We start from the raw sequence: 14,494 nt of genomic DNA, 5'->3' as shown, positions 1-14,494 counted from the left end.
TAGAAATAAAATTGTACTGACTTATGTTTACTCATTTACTTCTATATTTTTGACGCTCATGCTCCTGATTATATTCAGTGAATTGTGTTTTGAGTTTTAATGATTTGTGAAATGTAGGTCAATAGCTTAAATAACAACCCATGGGGTACGGTCCCATGGGGGGCGGAGGATGCGATTAAGCCTTCGAAAGAAACTGAGCAAAATACCACCAGGACGTTTGGAGGACCGCGGGGGGAAAGGTCGGCGTGCCTCTCAGTGGAGGTCGGCTGCAGAGGGTTTCCGGTCGGTATGGAAACGGCTCAAAGCCGTAGGAACGACTGCGAGGGAGGGAATAATTGCAGCTCGCAGGAGAGAGACGGCCTCGCGGAACAGGAGGGAAGAATTCAGCAGGAAGCCCGGAGGATAAGATGACCAGCGACCTGGCCAACGCTGCCGACCTACTCTCGGCAGGGTGTTAGAGGTTCTGGGATCAACTGGCGACTGGTCCAGGATGAGCCTCGCCCAAGAACGGCCTCCCGGCACCCCTGACTGCAGATGATTTCGGATCGAATCGATTCAGTGATACATTTTAATTTGACCTCAGTGGATAACATGCAGAATGAAAATAATGCTGGATATTTGAGTAGTTATAAAAAAAAGAATTTCTTCACTTGAAGACATTTCACCCCTCATCCCAGAGGCTTCAGTTCTGAAGTGAAGAAGCATGTCAGATGAGGGGTGAATAAATAATATTAGAAATATTCTTTCTTTTTGGGATCATTTCCACATCAAATAAAGTCCTCTTATGGCATTTCTCAGAATTCATCAAGACCTGAATGGCCGAGAGCCTCCACAATAACCAAATAGACAATTTCTTGACATTTTTATCCGTTTTCAATGTACGTAGAATTCACGTGGATAGAAAAGTGTATTTCAATGTTTTGCATATTTTATTTCTTTTACTTTCACAGTGGATTTTGTTTGTTGTTTTGCGGTGGAATTTTCACCATAACGTTCCTGTGTGACGTCACGGCCATTGCCGGCCTGTGATTGGCTGCGTGCGGAGGTTCGGCCGTGCGGGATGCTAACGCTCCCGGAGGCAGGAACCGACGGCCACGGAAGGCGCTACCGCAGCACCGACGCGACCAGGACACAAGACCGGCACAATCCCGACACGACCCGCTGTTTTCGGTGAGTTCTGCGGATGTCCTTTCCGTCCGAGCGAACTGCGGCGAGTCAAACGTCGCCATCGGAAAACAAAGAACCGGCTCTTGATAGCGGACGATAAGTGATATGTTAAAGTCACATGGCGTATCCTAGCATTGTGGGGGATTTTCCTCTTCCATCTACCGGGAACCGGCTCGTTGAGTCTTGCTCGATGCCGGTTAGCTTTTATTACCGGCAGATCACAAGGACGTGATAACTTTTTCGCTTTTAGGCGTGGATTGCTTCCGTTTTCGGACGGCGTGAAATTTCCGCTCTATTTCCTGCGCTCTCTCGCCTCCGGCACGTTACTGCAAGGTTCACCCTGCTCTCGCCATGAACCGATGGACACGACCGCAATGGTATCTTTTGTAGTTAGCCTTCGCTCTTTTAGGCAGAAATCAAGTTAAGTTTGAACGATAAGCATCTATGAATTATCCTCTATGTGTTGAAGGAACACACGAGTAGTTGCTGACTCGACCGGGAAGCCAGCCAAGCCGTCCGATAATGGATGCTTTAGCTACTCGTCTTTGGGTGACTAAGGATGCCGTTTACCGTTAGCGTTAATTAGCATCACAACTATTAGCACCTAAAATTAGCTTGGCGCTAATGCTAAGGTAATCTTCTCTCCGGTTTCAGCTCACTACCCAAAGGTGAAAAAAGGTTGATTTGGAAATTATGTTATTACCTTTTCTTTCATGAATGTGTGTTGAAACAAAAATCTCCACTGTTCAATGTTACCTTTTAAAATCTAATCTGTTCAATCTGTTGCGTAATATACACCGTCACTGATTCCTGCCCTGAAGCCTTTGAATGCTTTTAAATCATATTTTTGTACAATAAGCTCTTGTTTCCAAACCATGGAAAAGGCAATCCTAAATAAAACCGTTGTTTAACCTCCCTCCTGCCGTTACTATGAAATTGATTACTAAAAAAGGATTTTTCCTTTTTAAATGTCAAGCCTCATCTGTTGGAACCACAGTTATAATTACAAAGTGTATTTTTGTCTGATCATAACATTTTCAGTCTTGGTAGTTTGTGCCTGCCAATTATCATATGATCCATAATTAAGTGGCTGCGACGAGTAATAGCAGGATCATTGCATAAGTGCATATTAAGATGATAGTTGGTTATTTAACACGTCCCTTTGTGTTTCTTGTCTTCTTCCATCATAAGGTCTGTTTTCTTGCCCCCGTCTTTATAACCTTGTCCTCTACCTAGAAGACGTTATCGTGCAATGATCAAACCCCGTGACATCATGTGTCTCCTGCCCATCCTTTGTGACATCACCCCCCCCCCCCCCCCCCCCATAGAACAATTTTTTTAAAACCTCTAAATAATGTTTCTTTCTCTTTGCAGCTTGTCTTTCAGGTCTCCCATCTTCATCTCCCTCGTTGTCTCATGCATGTCCGGGGTTAATTATAGCAGCTTGCTTCCAGCTCAGGAAGCTAATCCCGTGAGCAGCATTAGCGGCTAACTTTAGCTGGCCAAGATGCAGATGTCTGACTCTCACGCCCAGAAGAACTCCCTCTTCAGTGCCATGAGCCGCTTCATCGGCGCCGTCAACAACATGGACCAGACGGTGCTGGTCCCCAGCCTGCTGAGGGACGTCCCGCTGGACGAACGCCAGCCCGCCGCCGACGCCACCCCCTTGCTGCCACAGGACATGTACGGTTCGTACGTGCTGCTCAAGTCCATCCGCAACCATATGGAGAGCAGCGTGCCCTCTGCGGACGAGCGGCGGCGGGACAAGGCGGGGGGCGAGGCGGAGGACGAAGACCTGGAGAAGCAGTTCCACTTCCACCTGAACGGACTCCACGCTGTCCTGGCCAAGCTGACACGTCGCGCCGACACTCTGACCAGCCGCTACCAGCAGGAGATCGGGTACAGGAACTGACAGATGGCACCGTATGATGACAGCAGGTGACAGCTTGACAGACGGATCGCTGCAAAAAAAAACAACACATTGTCTTTCAATGTCAGTCTTTGAACGTCACACTTGTTTGACTGAAACCGTCTCATGCCTGCAGCTGCCCAACGAAAGAAACAGATCTGGCCCGGTGACAGAAGCGGCATCTTAATTTTCAATAATTCTGAATAATTAAAACAAATGTAATGTAATATAAATGCTAAAAAGATGAGTTTCATTCTAACTTTGCATCTTAATATTTGACTAAGCAATTATTAAAAAAAAAGGCGTACGTAAACTGACACAAACAGCCAAAGGTTAAGCGGACCACTGAGTTGTTGACTCAGTGCGTTTTTTGTTGTTTTTTTTCTAATCCCTCCTCAAAGTAGATTTTCAGTTCTGAAAAATTTGTTTTATAATGGATTCAAATTGAGTGAGAGAGAAATCATTTTCAGTTGAGAAGTCGACATGATCCTCGTGTCCTGATGCGCACCATGGTGGTGTCAGCAGTCCAATACCATAGCAATATAACAACCAAAACTGAAGTGTCCAAAGGATTTCATTGTAAAGGTGTAAAAAAATACCCACCGTCCGTGTACTGAGCGGGGGGGTCGGGTCAACCAGACTATTAACATTTGAAATGCTAATGAAAATAATTCAGCAGTTTGTAAAAAAAACAAACTCCCGTTTCTGCTTAATGCTCCATTCTGCACTCGATCTTATTTTGGTGTTTGGCTAGGTGTTCTTTGGGTAGGCATGTTAGACTGCGTTTACAAGGCACTGAATGTATCTAGTTTATTTCATCGCGTCACTGTAAAGTCTCTTTAAGTTCATTAAATGGCAAAGTATCTATTAATATGTTTTATTTTCATTTGTCTCTGTGAAATGATTCAGCATTTTCACCTCGAAAGAAAGAAGCTGAAAGGATTCTGTGTTCCGACAGGTCTAAGGTGACAATAATACAGAACCCTCAAGTGACAGCTAGTCAGGGTGCAGGATTTATTACTAACGTCCTTGTATTGTTTGTGAAGTTCTCTGCTAGATAAGCGAGGACCTTGCTGTTCCAGGAACAGCGGAGAGCGGGGATTCAGCCGCCATCAGGGTTACCGGGACACTGAATATCTTGTCTGGTCTTTTGCTTTGTGCCAAGTCATTGGAGAGTGTTGACCTCAGACCTCTGGACGCCGCTGCAAACATCTGGGACAAACAGGAAATACAGCAGGCGCTTTTTAAGTCCAGATGTTTTTTGATCTTCTCAGGATATGAAGGTAGAAAAAGGGGGAAACCCTTACAAGGATAAGAACTTCCCAAATAAGTCACACTTTCAAACATGAGGCCAAAAAAATGAGCGTCCAAATGTTAGCGTGGGTGAAGTGAAGATGAAGTATGTTGAACCAGAATTGGGCAAAAAAAAAAAAACATGCTTTCATCGATCATTTGAATCATTAAGAATATAATAATAACTTATTTGTAATGGTTTGTTGGTTTTTGACCGTCAATATTTAAAGTTTAATCTGCTCATAGTGATGATGGTGAGATTGATGGATTTGTTTTTTTTTTTTTACGTTCTTTGTATTGTTTTCACTCTTAATATTATTTGCATTTGCTTATCTGATTTGTGTTTCCATAACAGAAGATAAATGGAGATGTTGAAACAATTAATAAAAACTTAATGTAAAGAGCTCCGCTGACATTTTTCCCTTTTGTTTTCGTTGTATTTCCCCCGTTCAGTTAAAAGGTTTGTAATACTGTCTAAATATAAGAAGCATTTTTCGTGGTGTTCATGTTTGTGTTGACGTCCTTTACAGAAAAGTCTTGACTGCAGGAGCCAAGCGGACATCCAGGGCCGATAAACAGCAACTGTTGGAGGGATCAGGTGTCCACCGGTTTGTTTTTTTTGATAACACACTCGCACACACACACACACACATACACACCAAAGCTGTTTATTCACTCCGAGTGCAGCTTCTGCTTTTAGAGAGTTTGTCAAGATGTAATAAAAGTACAAGTTTAGCCTGACAGAAGCAGTAAATATATATATATATATATATATGTATGTATGTGTGTGTGTGAAGGACAGACTTTAGATGTCCTCACCGAAGGGTTTCTAAGGGTCAACGAAGTAAATCAAGGTATTTTGAGGTCAAACTGAAAAATTGGATCAAATTGAATCAGAGTGAGACCTCTGTTGGGTCGCTAACTGGCTTAATTTGTTCAAACCTCAAATGTTGAGCACTATCTGGAAAGAGAGTTACCAGTTTATTCATTTAAAGAAATATTTGATTAATATAGATAAAAATTTTTGAATATTCCATATAATGAAAGGTTTTCAATTTTTTTTTAGTGATGTGAATTATTGCTGAATTAATCTTTTGAAATTTGATCAATATAAATCAATTTTGTCTGGAACCCACATTCCCCCATGAGCAAGCACTAAACTGTCTTACTGGTTCAGAAACCCAGGATGGATCCAAGCTCATCGTGGCTCCAGCTCTTCTGTCTGGACCAGTTGGGGCAGAAAGCGTGAGAGGGGAGTTTGATGAAGATGGTAACAGGGGGTTTGAAGGTTGGGATAGACTTGTATGATTTTTCATCAGGATAAGGAGGCCCCTCCTTGAGGAGCCCCCTTATCGCAGTGGTGGGGTTTGTGTGTTCTGTAATCCAAGGAGCTATGTTGTTGTTTATGCCCCTGGTAGGGTCACCCAAGGCAAACAGGTCCTGGGTGAGGGACCAGACAAAGCCTGGCTCAAGAAGACCCCAATGAAGCAAAAGACTAATGGAGCTGGTTTGCCTCTGCCTGGACGTGGTCACTGGGACCCCTCCTCGAAGCCAGGCCCAGGGACGGAGCTGGATGCCGAACGCCTGGTGGCCAGGCCTGCACCCATGGGGTTCGACCAGAAAGGCCGACATTGGTCTAATCACCCATAGGAGGGGCCATGGGTGTCGGGTGCGATGTGAACCGTCGGTGACCAGAGAGGGGAACCTTGGCGGTCCAATCCACAGCTGCAGAAGCTGGCTCTACTCATGGAACGTGACCTCCAAGGAAAAGTCAGCCTCCAAGGAAAAGTCTCAGGGGAGCTGGAGAGGAGGCTCCAAGGGGTCACTGAACCTCGGATCCAGGAGGAGCACTGTGGTTTTGGTCCTGGCTGTGGAACCGTGGACCAGCTCCGCACCCTTGGCAGGGTCCTTGAGGGCACATGGGAGTTTGCCCAACCAGTCTACATGTGTTCTGTGGACCTGGAGAAGGCATTCGACCGTGTCCCTTGGGGAATCCTGTTGGGGTGCTCTAGCAGTATTGACCCCTGGAATAGGGGGCCGTTCGCTCCTTGTATGCTCGGTGCCAGATCATGATCTGCATTGCCGGTTGCAAGTCGGACTGGTGTCCAGTGAGGGTTGAACTGTCCTTTGTCACCCCTTCTGTTCAGAACTTTTATGGACAGGATGTTCTAGATGCAGCCCAGGTGCTGAGAGGATTCCATTTGGTGACCTCACGATCAGGTCTCTGCTTTTTGCTGATGATGTGGTTCTGTTGGCCTCATCGGACCATGATCTCCAGCTCTCGCCGGAACGGTTCGCAGCTGAATGTGAAGTGGCCAGGACAAGGAGGAGTACCTCCAAATCCGAGACCATAGTTCTCAGACGGAAATGGGTGCCCACTCCGGGTGGGGGAGGAGGTCCTGCCTCAAGTGGAGAGGTTCAAGTATGTCGGGGTCTTGTTCACGAATGAGGGAAGGACAGAACAGGAGATGAACGGGAGGATCCGCCCAGTGTCAGCAGTGATGCGCACCGGCCTGTCCTGGCGAGAGTGAGCTGAACCAAAAGGCAAGGCTCTCAATTTACCTGCCGATCTAAGTTCCTGCCCTCACCTGTGGTTACAAGCTGTGGGTTGTGACAGAAAGGACAAGGTTGCAGATCCAAGCAGATGAAGTGAGTTTTCTCTGCAAGGTGTCCAGGCTTTCCCTCTGAGATAGAGTGAGGAGTTTGTCCATCTGGGTGGGACACAGAGTAGAATCGCCACTTCAGGCATCTGGTTAGGTTAGCCACCTGGACGCCTCCAGGAGGTGTTCCGGGCATGTCAGACCAGGTGGAGGCCCTGGTGAAGACCCGGGACCCGCTGGAGAGACTGTTTATGGGCTGGTCTCGGCTCAGGATCAGCTCAAGATCCCCCTGGAGGAGCTGGACAAAGTGGACAGGGAGAGGGAAGTCTGGGCCTCCCTGCTTCGCCTGCTGCCTCCAGGACCCGATCCTGGATAAGTGTTGGAAGATGGATGGATAGATGGGTTGTCTATCACTAGTAATACCAATAGTGTTGACGTTTATTTGGTGATAGCTGAAATTAAACAACAATAGCCTAACTAGTCATAAAAGAAACTATGATGAGTCATAGAATGAATTTGCTGGAAAGAGTAGTGGAAACTAGACCGAGAGGAGAGGTCGGGAACACTTTCTTGTCAAGAAAAGAGGACTACAGATGCAATATTTTTGTTTACTTTAAGAATGCTGATAGAGAAGTGCAGAGAACGACATGTGGTTTTGTGTAGATTCAAAAAAAGGATCTAGAAAAAGCATACAGGAGGGTGTAGAGAGTGGAACTATGGTATTGTATGGGGAAGTCTGGAGTGGCAGAGGCATATGTTAGACGGGTGCAGGACATGTATGCTAGATGTGAGACAGTGGTGAGGCGTGCTGTCGGTGTGACGGAGAAGTTCAAGGTGAAGGTGGGACTTCATCAGGGATCAGCTCTGAGCTCTTTCTTGTTTGCAGGCTGACAGATGAGGTTAGACGGGAATCTCCATGGACCTTGATGATTGCAGATGACATTGTGATCCGTAGTGAGAGCAGGGAGCAGGTTAAGGAAAATCTAGAGAGGTGGAGGTATGCTCTGGAAAGGAGAGGAATGAAGGTTGGTTGCAGCCAGACAGAATATTTGTGTCTGAATGAGAGGAACCAAAGTACTATGAGACTCCAGAGAGTGCTGGTTGAGGATTTCAAGTACTTGGGGTCAACAGTCCAGAGCAATGGAGAGTGTGGGTGAAGAAACAGGTTCAAGCAGGTTGGAACGGCTGGAGAAAAGTGTCAGGGTTGATGTGAGATATAAAAGAATATCAGCCAGAATGAAAGGAAAGGTGTAGAAAAAGTGATGAGAGCGTCGCTGGTGTTTGGTTTGGAGGCAGTGGCATTGAAGAAAAGACAAGGAGGCACAGCTGGAGCTGGAAGAGATGAAGATGTTGAGGTTCTCTTTGGGAGCGACCAGGATGGAGAGGATCAGGAACGAGTCCATCAGAGGGACGACACATGGTAGATGTTCTGGAGAAGATCAGAGAAGCCATGTAGCAATGATAATTTTATGTAATAATTATAATCATTTGGGCCATTATAGCAAATGTGTTGTCTCCTCTACTCTTAAATACCAACTATTTTATAATTATTTTCATAGCTTTTTTTTTTTTTTTTTTTTTTAGATTAAATAAAATGATAGAGATTATTTCCAAAGACGCTGAATTTTTTTTTTTTCCATCCCCTTCTGGTTTTGAAGGCGAGACTCCAATTCTTCTGGCAGTGCGTTGCTGCCTCCAAGTGATTGTTTTCAGAAACTACATCCAGATCTCAGCGCCCCTTAAATACATTTGTTTCCGTTACTTCTTACCTTTCTGATGCCCGTTCATTGATCACTGAGTAGTTGTTCTGAAGGTCCACCTGAAGGTCCACCCGATTCTCCTGCTCCCCTGGCCGTCCCTGCGCTGGTCACCTTCAAGGCCACAAAAGAAAATTAAATCTTGCGTCTGTATTAAAATAAAATGACGGTCATTTTGTTTCTCCTGTAGAATCAATACACCAGTCAAAGTCTGTGGCAGGGAAATTATGGAAATTATATGTTTTTGTTTTCGCCGCCGTGAGACGTCAGGAAACCGCTGATCCCATTCAAGGGTGCTGCTCCTTGACCTCAGCTCCGCCTTTTGCACCTTAAAAGAATAAAAATATGTTTAATTGGCCAAAGAGGTTTCAGAATAAACGTCTTCAACAGATAAATTAAACACTTTTGTGTTAAAAGATACAACCAAGAATTCGTGCAACTTAAAACTGTGCAAATATTCCTTTGTTTATTAACGCAGCTGATCCTGCGCTCGGGGTCCTGGAGCCGATCCGGGCGCTGGCGGACCGGAGGCGGGTTCACCTCGGACCCGCCGTCTCGAGTAACAACCTGCATGTTTCCGGGCTGCAGGAGGACACTGGAGAACATTGGAGGAACCTCATGGAGAACACGGGGAGAACATGGAGGCTCCACACAGAAACCCATGCCAGGCTTGAACCCGGGACCTTCTCCATGGAGGCGCTGACCACTGGGGCCTCCGAGCCGCCATTGTATGGTATATTTCTTATCAAATTCTCATTATAACTCATTTACTTTTATAGATTACTATTAAGTAATTAAGTAATTAATTACTATTTCTGGATTAGAAGTTGCTACTTTGTCAACCATGCGGCTAATTTATGGATTTTTTGGGGCTAACGAACTTCACGACGCCAAAACATTTCCTCGTCACGTCGGACCCATGAAACCAGAGAAATTCTGAGGCTGAATTTATTTATTATTCATCTTTTTCATCAGTCGTGTTGCAGACACTGTTTAGAAGGAAAAGCATTTCCAGTACATATGTGTGGATGTTAGCTTGAATATCTCATGTTACAACGTGGACACCTGTGGCTAGCTTATTCCTGGTTCGGCTTTCGCTACTTCGCGCATTTTTTTTCTAATTTGATTATCGCAATTTAGCATTCTTTAGCATTTTTTTTTTTTTTTGCTGTATTTGAAACATTTTTTTGTGATGAAATAGCCAAATTCTAGCCTAAGAAGAAAAAAAATCTTGTCAAATTAATCTGAAATCCATGTTATAAAATTAATAAAATACAAGACCTCCTTTGCTAAACAAAGATATCCACGCCAGATCTCATGTGGAATAACATTGTTGTGATCCAGGATTATAAGGGTTTTTCAACAACTGAAATTCATCACGCCAAATTGTACAAGGCAGTGACGTGGCACACACTCTTGGAGGAGACGGCTTCTTCATGGACCGCCTTTCGGATCCGTTGACGGACGAGGACCGTCATTTTTGTCCCTTATTTTCAAACGTGTTTTTAAAAATATCCTGCAAATGGAGAGAAATACAAGATTAAATCAAAAAGAACTGTGTTCTCGCGGGGAAGCGAAGGCCTCTTGCAGTTCTCGTGTTCTGTCACTAGATGACAAGAGAGAATCGGCTTTGTGTCGCCGGCTTCCGTTCAGAAAGCATTCAGCAATTTTTGCAAAAAGCCGAGGTGAGTTTCGCTCCTCCAGAGGTGCTCCTGCACCTGGACCAGGTCTTCTAGCCTTCCAGCCTCCCAGCGAGAAGCCTTTGGTCATCCATGTGATGTCAAGCGGCTTGGAAGAGCTTCACCCTGCATTCTTGAGATGTTTGAGCCCCGAAAATAAGCTCGCTGTCTTCAGACGTGAGGTTGAAGGTTGCAAGGGAGCAGGAAGAGGTCAAGTGGGACGGTTAGCGGATTAGCTTGTATATTGTCTCTTAGCAACCGTAAGAAGACCTGACCGTTAACTGGAGCACAAATGTGCACGGTTAGTTTTCCTTCTCTTGGTGGTCAGAAGATCTTGGAGTGAGTGAGCAGGAGTGGATATTTAAGGAAATGCAATATATTTGACCGTCCTTCATTCATTCATTCATTCATTCATTCTCCTATCTTTCCAGCACGGCCTCGCTCTGCCTTTAGTTCGATCATCTCCGCTTTTGTCCGATCCATCGGACGCAGACCGGGTCTCGAGCAGGAAGATGAAGTCCAGTTTGATGCCCTGTGATTGACAGGTGGCCGGAGCGGGCCGATCGATTGATCCGATCGCCGAAGCGGATCGATTACGGACGAGGTCGCGTTTATTTCGTAATACGATCACGAGTCTTTGTGTGTGAGACGTTCTTGTCCGTTTCCGTCTCAGAAGTCGGACCAGGTGGAATCTGGAACTGTTGTCGCACCGATGCCATCTCTGCCCAAAGCCAGGAGCTTGTCTAGATTTCTGTTTTTGTCCAAAAGAAATCTTCAGAAAAAACCCAGTTCTTGCTGGACAGCTCGCTCATGGTGTCAGACGGACCTTCTGTCCCTCAGGGTTCACCGCATGGAATCGTCTTCCACCATCTCACACCAACTAACCTCATGTCCTCTTTCGCTCCTATAAATCTCTTTGCCTTCATCTTCGGATCATCTAACACGTGCCGTCCCTCTGACGGACTCAGTCCTGATCCTTCGCTCCCAAAGAGGACCTCATCATCTCTGCCACCTCCAGCTCTGCCTCCTGTCCGGTGTAAATCTGTTATTATTCATGAATCTGCAGCTCTTAAATAGTGATGTGATTCGCTGAAACGTTCTGTGAGGCAACACGTCTTGTGACCAATTTGTGTCAGTTTGCACGAGAACGTCCTTCTTCACGGTTAACTCCGATCTGAGCCGTCGGCAGCGACCTCTGCTTTCAACCTCCGCGTCCACATGAGAAGCCAAATGAAACAGGTCTGCCCCAACGCCGTTTAAAAGACAGCCGGGAGGAATTTATCTCTTCTAAAATCCATGAGATCTCTGCCGTGACGAGGCCTCGGGATGATGCGCGTGTAGAAAAGCCGATCCTAGGACACCGGATCCACTGGTTTCCGAGGAATGCTAGGAAATCAAAAGGGTATCAAAATGGTCGCCCGGATAAAAAAATCAAACACGACGGGCGACGCTCTGCCTTCTCTGCTGTTCGATTGGCGCTCACTTTCAGGACTTGTTGGGAAAGTCCTAACCCTGGACGACGGCTCACGGAGCCGCTTCACCCCCAGCTCGCCGCTGACGGCCGCAGGGTTTTCTGCATCGACTGAAAGCCGCCTCTGGCTTCGAGTGATAAGGAGAGTTTGATTTCTGGCGGTTTTGTAGCGAATCTTCGCATCGACTCCGCAGACTTATCGTCCCGTTCTCCGGCTCGGCTTTTTCGGCGGGGGTTTGAGTAAAGAAAGGATTCGCTGATGGTGAGACGGGGGTGTGAGAGGCAGAGCTGAGCAGGATGTTGACGAATAATTCGACTGCTGTGCAAAAAGGCCTTGCAGTGTAGATTTTTGTGTTGAAATGAAGAACAATGTCTGTTGTTATCTAAGCAGTTTTTTTTTGTTGTTTTGTTTATTTTGACGCAGTGAACGCGGCATGGAGGATCAATTGTTTCTGATTTTAGTAAAATTAGCTTGAAATATCGGCACGTTTAAAACGAGTCTTCAAAAGATGCTTCTAAACAGAGAGATGGAAGTGCCAGAAAGACGTGAGAGGAATTCAATATTATGTATTTTCTGGACTATTGGGCGCACCTGAATATAAGCCGCACCGGCAAAAAATAACAAAATAAATCTTGACTAGAAGCCGCAGGTGTCCAGGTTGTAACATGAGATAGTTACACACAAACCTTTTTTTGACTTATTTCGCGATAGAACACGAGAACGGCAAGAGGCCTTCGCTTCCCCACGATAACAGATGAGAAGGATTTATTTCTCTGCCAGCACATTTTATTCAATCTTGTTTTTCTCTCCAGTTGTACGAAATTTTAAAACATTTTGGAAAATGTTCACAAAATAAGTAAAAAAAAAAAAAAAATGTATATATTTAAAATATTTAAATTAATTTTAATGTTCCAGCATTTTAATATACCGAATTCCAGACCATTGAGCGCACCTGAATAAAAATAACTAAATAAATGTATGTGTGGCTATTTAGGCCGCACTTGTCACATTGTAGAATGAGATATTTACTTTTAATTAAATCCATAGCGGTAATATCCATGTGCTGGGAATGCTTTTTTCCAAACAGTGTCTGTAACACGGCAACGACAAAGATTTATAATAAATAAGACAATCCATCCATTTTTTCCGTCCTCCAGCTGATGGCGATCTCGGTCACTAAAACCGTTAAAGTCGTCTTCTTCTCTGTCGGAATTGAACGGCCTCAGAATTTCACAGTTATTTGTCATTTTCTTTTTTTTTTTTGAACCTTTATTAGAACAAGTTCCCTGACAGAGTCACACACATTCTTACAAAACCTCATGACAAGATACACATTATACAATATTCTTTATAGGTATAATTATTTCTACCATTCATTTAGCAATTCACTTATTTCCTCAATAGCAAGCGGAAAAAAAAAGAAAAACATCTAGCTCAGTCAAATAGAGATGATATTCTCAACTCTCCAAATATTTTTTGACGGGTGCCAGTATAGGTCTGTATTTGTTATTTTCAAATGTCGCCCGCTCATCAAACCTACAGTTCGCCATCAAACGTAGCTTTTCCCAGCCTGACTGCCGTCACAGCGCCGGTGATGATGGCTGTCCTTGGCGTTCTTTCAGCCGGCCCGTCGTCACGGCGCCGGTCAAGAATGATCGCATCATCGGTTCACGACGTCCGGCCGAAGGGCTCCATCATCCCGACAGCCGTTTCTCCGAATCCTCCCCTCTGCTACCGGACCTTTACGGCGGCTCGGCCGACGAAATGGCGAGAAAGTCAGATGGAAGTCTTTTGGGCTGCAGGTGAGGCCCTCGCCGCTGCGCCGACTGCCTCGCTTCCAGAGGTAAGCCCAGCCTTTCTAGCGCTACCCGGGCGTGGCAGCCTGCGTCTGTCATTCTAAGCATGTTTGGTTTTATCTACTTTATCTTATTAAAATGTTACATCTATTTACTCATAGGAAATGAATGCTCCTCTTGTAATGTCATGTAATGTAATTTAATGTAATGTCATGTCTTGCAAAGGTGGAGAATTTGAATTCATTGAAATTATTCTTATTATATATTCTTATACTGAGGTGAAATATTTGATCATTTAAAAAAAATCAATAAATAGGAAGACAAACAAACAAATAGATGAGGTGATAAAAATAACAAATCCCTTTTGTTCGCAGGTGGATTCAATGATTCTGCAGCGAAACAAAACCTGAGAATGAAAGTGAGATCCAATGGAAGATTCTGTATCAACATGGGTTCACACACACACACACACACACACACACACACACACACACACACACACACACACACACACACACACATACACACACCCACCCATACTGAGAGACAGAGAGAGACCGTTAATTAGTCTGTGTGATTTTCATTATAGCAGCCAAAGGCCCGAGGTGTGTGTTCGGTGTGTGTGTGTGTGTGTGTGTGTGTGTGTAAGTGTGCGTGCGTGCGTGTGTGTTTACATGGATGCTAATGAGCAACTGACCCACTTCTTGACATCCCTGAGGACCCGCGCACCCACACACAAACACACACACACACACACGCACACACACACACGCACACACACTCACACACACACACGCGCACACACACGCACACACACACAC

The 14,494-nt window shown here is 45.1% G+C and overlaps 1 protein-coding gene and 1 long non-coding RNA gene across 6 annotated transcripts; both read left to right on the top strand.

Annotated features, from left to right (window-relative positions):
- Positions 1-1,031: 1,031 nt before the first annotated feature.
- On the top strand, positions 1,032-4,772 carry LOC147233636 (mid1-interacting protein 1-B-like). 5 transcript variants are annotated; one of them, XR_015106302.1, is made up of 4 exons: positions 1,046-1,170; positions 2,542-3,105; positions 3,986-4,041; positions 4,123-4,772. XR_015106302.1 is itself a non-coding variant. In XM_086148631.1 (3 exons), the coding sequence occupies exon 2, from the start codon at positions 2,675-2,677 to the stop codon at positions 3,077-3,079; it is 405 nt and encodes a 134-aa protein (XP_086004757.1). In that variant the 5' UTR covers positions 1,046-1,170; positions 2,542-2,674; the 3' UTR covers positions 3,080-3,105; positions 4,123-4,772. The 5 variants fall into 5 exon arrangements, 3 of the variants coding, with proteins under 3 accessions (XP_086004755.1, XP_086004757.1, XP_086004756.1); XR_015106301.1 differs by having other exon boundaries at positions 1,032-1,170; positions 2,542-4,041; XM_086148631.1 differs by lacking the exon at positions 3,986-4,041.
- A 4,606-nt stretch (positions 4,773-9,378) lies between these two features.
- LOC147233635 (uncharacterized) lies at positions 9,379-14,202 on the top strand. Its single transcript, XR_015106303.1, has 3 exons — positions 9,379-9,459; positions 13,500-13,720; positions 14,048-14,202. It is a non-coding gene; the product is annotated as an uncharacterized LOC147233635 (long non-coding RNA).
- The last annotated feature ends 292 nt before the right edge of the window (positions 14,203-14,494 follow it).

Source organism: Fistularia commersonii, chromosome 6 (genome assembly GCF_037954325.1).
Source record: "Fistularia commersonii isolate RoL2024-O1a breed Wild chromosome 6, RoL_Fcom_v1.0, whole genome shotgun sequence".
In the NCBI taxonomy this organism is placed as follows: domain Eukaryota; kingdom Metazoa; phylum Chordata; class Actinopteri; order Syngnathiformes; family Fistulariidae; genus Fistularia; species Fistularia commersonii.
Note: the sequence above shows the minus strand (reverse complement) of the source record. Positions and strands in the feature narration are given on the sequence as shown.

Bases quoted from the DNA above. Each gene is read 5' to 3' on its own strand.
- LOC147233636 (XM_086148629.1), top strand. From the start codon at position 2,675: ATGCAGATGTCTGACTCTCACGCCCAGAAGAACTCCCTCTTCAGTGCC.